The sequence below is a fragment of the Montipora capricornis genome, chromosome 10 (assembly GCF_036669925.1).
Source record: "Montipora capricornis isolate CH-2021 chromosome 10, ASM3666992v2, whole genome shotgun sequence".
In the NCBI taxonomy this organism is placed as follows: domain Eukaryota; kingdom Metazoa; phylum Cnidaria; class Anthozoa; order Scleractinia; family Acroporidae; genus Montipora; species Montipora capricornis.
The window spans coordinates 70693746-70698745 of record NC_090892.1 but is presented as its reverse complement, the minus strand read 5'-3'; the positions used below and the strand labels follow the sequence as shown (position 1 = coordinate 70698745).

Genomic DNA, 5000 nt, shown 5'->3' with positions numbered 1-5000 from the left:
TTGAACTTGAATGTTTCGTCGAGCAATGTTGCTTAGTGTTTTGCCACTTCCTCAACATTTACATCCAACAATGTTGCATGTGGAATCCAACTGTTTTGGATAGTATGGCCAGGGCTTTAAAACATGTTTGTCCAAAGCTTTAATTCATCACAGTACCAATCAATGCAGAAGCAGTAATCAGTAATCCGAGAAAATTTTGGATATTTGGTTTTGGTTCAATGGGCCATTTCCGAGTTGCTGTTAGTCTCGGTTTCGAAGTGAGTCTTGGTGCTCAAATATTGTAAGGGAAATGAGTTTGATTTCCATAAGAATACGCAACTCATTTACATTTGAATGGTTGTGCACCAGGACTCGTTTTGAAACTGAGACATGCAGCAACTCAGAAATGGGCTATTAGGCCACGGACGTGCTGTGGAAGTGGTATGGTTTCCACTGTTGGCTTCAACTTGTTTTTCTGTTTTTTTTCCTTGTCAGTTTTTCGAAATCGAAGAGAGTGAGCCACTTCCCATGGGTCACTGGGTGATAGCTGAAGCTCCTGGTACGTGATGTACTTGACATTGTTCTATATTGTTTACATTTGTGACAAGAAGAAGCACATGTCGCACACAACAAAACCAAGGCTTATTTGCAACCACATCATCCCATAGTGCGTTCCCAGGAATAAATGCAAACGGGAAAAAGAAAGTTGGCGAATAATTGAATTTGCCATGTGGGGAAGGAGATGGTTAAAAGTAGGCTAGGAACTGGATAGAATAAAGTTGCTTGGCTCCAGAAAATTGACCTTAAATGCTGACTCGATTTTCTGTTTTCTGTTTCTGAGGTCCCATTTCATTCTTTTCTGTTTTTAGCTCGAGCGGATTTGTCTGGCTGTTGGACTGACACACCTCCTATAACATACGAACATGGCGGAGCCGTGTTAACTGTTGCTATTAATCTCAATGGCAAGGTCAGACTTGAAATGTATCAGCCAAGTAACAACCATTTTATATTTTAAGGCAGAAGAGGTGTCTCCATTCGGAGGCAAGAAGATACTCGATTGACATGCCTCCTTGTCTCTTGGCATCTCGGACGCTAGTTGCCTGTACTAGTCCTACCCATTCAACAGGCACCAAATCTTAACTTCGTTTCTGTAAAATGCGCTCAGAATTCGCAAGTCACTGACAACCTTTTTTTAAAAATCTCTTTTTCAGAAAGTGATGGGTGCCAAAGTGAGAAAAATACCCACGTAAGTGACCTTGTCATGAGCCTTGCTTTCCCATGACGTCACGATGACCATAAGGATGTCCTATTGCCACGAATCACGTATCAGACGCCATATTGGAAGAGCGGGGTATAAGCCTGGGCCGGGTGGCCAAGACGGCGGGGTAGGTGGCGGGAAACAGAGGGCATTCCCCACTTGTCCCAGATCTTCCGTTTTTCACCCGTCCAATATGGCGACCGAAATACATATTACCGCCTGCAAGCAGGCTAAACCAAGGGCGGTTATGTTGTGTCCCGAATAAACCCTATGGGAAACTGAAGTGAAAACTAAGAGCAAACTTCGGTGATATGGTTAATTGGACCACGTAAACAACCCCAAAATGAACTTTTCGAGCGCCAGACATTTAATCAAAAGAATGATTATATAGACCATTCGCTGTGTTTTATGTAGTATGGATGGAGAGAGCGCGTCGTAGAACTTCGACTTATCCATGGTGGATGTTAAAATTTTGAGATTAATTATCTTCTTATACCTTACTATGTAATGTTCTTTGCAACTTAACCCCGATATTGATGCTCTCCTACTGATCCTTTTCCTTTTGTAGGCTTGAGATTCTCCTTGTGATTCACTCAGGAGAACATAGTTTACGAGTTGCATGCACTGAGCTGAGTCATTTGGAAAACTACACTCAACCACACGCACCAGGTAAAGACCGAGGCACACTTGGCGACAATTTGCAGCGACAGGTCTCTGCGATAAGTCGCTCTGTGTGAACTACTTGCAAAACAAGTCGCTGCGACACGACGCTTGTTCGATGCACACACAGTTATCTCGTATGAGGAGGAATGTAAGCTAGTTTTCTAATTCAATATGGCGGACTATATGATGCTCTCTGATTGGTTCATTTATATATTGTCGCAGCGATTTGTTGCCGGAGGTGTACACATGGTGCAAGAACGCTGCTTTCGCTAATTTTGTCGCTACAATCAGTCGCACAAATTCAATCTGGTTTGAATTCGTGCAACTGATCGCAGCGACAAAATTCTTCTGCAGCGACAATGATTTTCACAACATTTACCGTGTCACACGACCTTATTTCCTAAATTAAGACTGGTTTTAGTTAAGTGCTAAGTGAGTATTAGCCAATTATAACGGACGCAGAGAATCAAACGAGCTGATTATTCACGTCGCAAAGAAAAATAGTTACAGAACGTGGTATCGCGGGAAAAGGCATGATCTTTGATTGGTTGAGAATAAAGCACGAAACGTTACTAATTTCAGAGTTTTGACACTCCACGAATACGGCTTTGATAGATAGATAGATAGATAGATAGATAGATAGATAGATAGATAGATAGATTTGTTTATTTCCACTTATTGCAGATTCTGAATAACAAATGGGGTCAGTAGTACGTGGTCATGGTCAGTATTATGTGGTTTTTTGCGGCTACATCTTGATGTAAAGAAATTTTGGTGAACTTTATGAAAAATCCAAACATCGTAATTAGATAGTTTTGTGTGTGCAATTGTCAGATTGAGGCGTTCGTATGAACTCTTAGGTGTAGTAATCAGCGAAGACCTCAAATGGAATCATCATATAGATTACCTTGTTACAAAGGCATCTAAGAGACTATGCCTTACGACTTATGAAAAGAGCAGGTGTAAACATATAGGAATTATTGAATGTCTATAGCAGTACTGTTAGTTCTATCCTAGAATATGCAGTCCAAGTTTGGCAAAATATCACTGAGTACTTCTATAATAGCATCAAATCAATTCAAAAAGGGCTTTTAAGATCATTTACCCGGACTGCTCATATGATCAAGCTCTGGTGTTGACTAATGCAAATACTCTATCTGATAGACGAAACGGGTTATGTAAGAAGTTTATGACAGAGATGACGGAGAGTAGAGAACATTCATTGGCATTCCTGGTGCAGTTTGCTTTGTTGGAGGCTATACTTTATAGCCTAAGATCAGGCGCTATGCAGCCTACCAAACCACTCAGTGAAAAGAACTATGAGAAGCCAGGACTTCTTTACCACCAAATACCATATTCTATTAGAATCGAACATTATTAGTTAGTAATATTGAACTGTTATTAGAACTTGTACATTATTATTATTATTATTATTACGTTAGTAGTAGTAGTAGTAGTAGTAGTAGTAGTAGCAGCAGCAGTAACAGCAGTAGCAGCAGCAGCAGCAGCAGCAGCAGCAGTGGTGGTGGTAGTGGTGGTGGTGGTGGTGGTGGTGGTGGTAGTGGTAGTAGTGGTAGTGGTAGTGGTAGTAGTAGTAGTGCTGGTAGTGGTAGTGGTAGTAGTAGTAGGTAGTGGTAGTGGTGGTAGTAGTAGTAGTAGTGGTGGTAGTGGTAGTAGTAGTAGTGGTGGTGGTGGTGGTGGTGGTGGTAGTGGTGGTGGTAGTGGTAGTGGTAGTGGTAGTAACATTGTAATTATCCCTTCCTTGTTGATTCAGTTTATATCCTAACTGCAAGTACCCTGGATTCCAGAGGTTATTTTCTCGCTATGAAAAGAGCGACAAAAGAGGGAGTCGCGAAGCGGCGAGAAAAACCTCTGGTACAGGCTGTTAACCCTTCTAAACATGCCGCCCGAATCACGTTGCGCTTTCCACTTCCAGAGTCACGTTTTGACCCTGGAGATTTCATTGGTCGATCGACAAACCGTTTTTATAAGGATTGCCATTGGTTAAGTCGAGGGGGACGATCAAGCCGGTTTTTCACTGGTGTCATACAAGAAGACTATGAACGTGACAGTAGCGATCGTGAGAAGATAATCACAAATTCATGGCTGGCAGATTGAGGTTAATTTGTCTCTGACGCTGGATGAATGTTTGCTGTCGGGTGGCCTTAAAGGGGCGTAATCGAACAAGCACGCTTAGATTTTGATTGGGAATTTCGCGAAGGTACCGGTGTGAGCTTCTGACATCTTTACACCTCAATGTCTCGAGTCATATTGAAACTGCTCTACGGACTCCACGTAAAGTTCTTTAATTTTTTTCAGTTCTAATTCCAGGACTTGAATGCAATTTTCTTATTTCTCCAATTCACTTTTGCATTTGTAACAAAGAATGGTTGCGTGAAACGCTTCGACAAAAAACTCAGAAACGATTTATTGCACAGACTTGAGAACTGGTGAGGTGATTTATGAATTTGTCTCCTACAACGTTCCAAGTTTTTGGCTTATTTCATTGAACAGTTTCGATTTTATTTTTTTGTTACGTGACAGTGACAACGATTTATTCACTCGACCGTGAGAGTTTCCCAGTAGAGTGACCGGTAAACATTGCACAAATATTTTTATCACGTGGATAAAACCGGTTTGCCCAAGTTGGTTTGCATGGAAGTGAGGTTTTTAACGGCCTGTACCAGAGGTTTTTCTCGCCGCTTCGCGATTCCCTCTTTTGTCGCTCTTTTCATAGCGAGAAAATAACCTCTGGAATCCAGGGTAAACTGCAAGAAGGTGGAATAAACGATTATTATTATTATTGTTATTTAGCAGAGGATTCAACTGAATGCTACATTCTAATCAAGCGTGGAAATTAATATCCCGCTCGGCCAAGAAGTTCTCCTGCTTGGACCCCATGCCAACTGTAATGGTTGTGCAGTGCTTAGATGAGCTGCTACCTGTTATTACGACAATTATCAACATGTCTTTAAAGCGCGGTCACTTTGCCGACAAATGGAAGGAAGCAATAGTCACCCCCCTACTAAAGAAACCCGGGACCGAAATGTTGTTTAAGAATCTCCGTCCTGTCAGCAATTTGGCCTTTATCTCCAAGCTG

At 41.7% G+C, this 5000-nt stretch overlaps 1 protein-coding gene across 1 annotated transcript in view; it reads left to right on the top strand.

The window, feature by feature from the left end:
• The window catches only part of LOC138021268 (L-fucose kinase-like), an 80781-nt gene that overhangs the window by 43708 nt on the left and 32073 nt on the right, over positions 1 to 5000 (top strand). Inside the window, exons 20-23 of the mRNA XM_068868119.1 lie at positions 475 to 538; positions 849 to 946; positions 1191 to 1225; positions 1806 to 1906. Coding sequence (XP_068724220.1) covers positions 475 to 538; positions 849 to 946; positions 1191 to 1225; positions 1806 to 1906 — 298 coding nt within the window. The remainder of the gene's footprint in view (positions 1 to 474; positions 539 to 848; positions 947 to 1190; positions 1226 to 1805; positions 1907 to 5000) is intronic.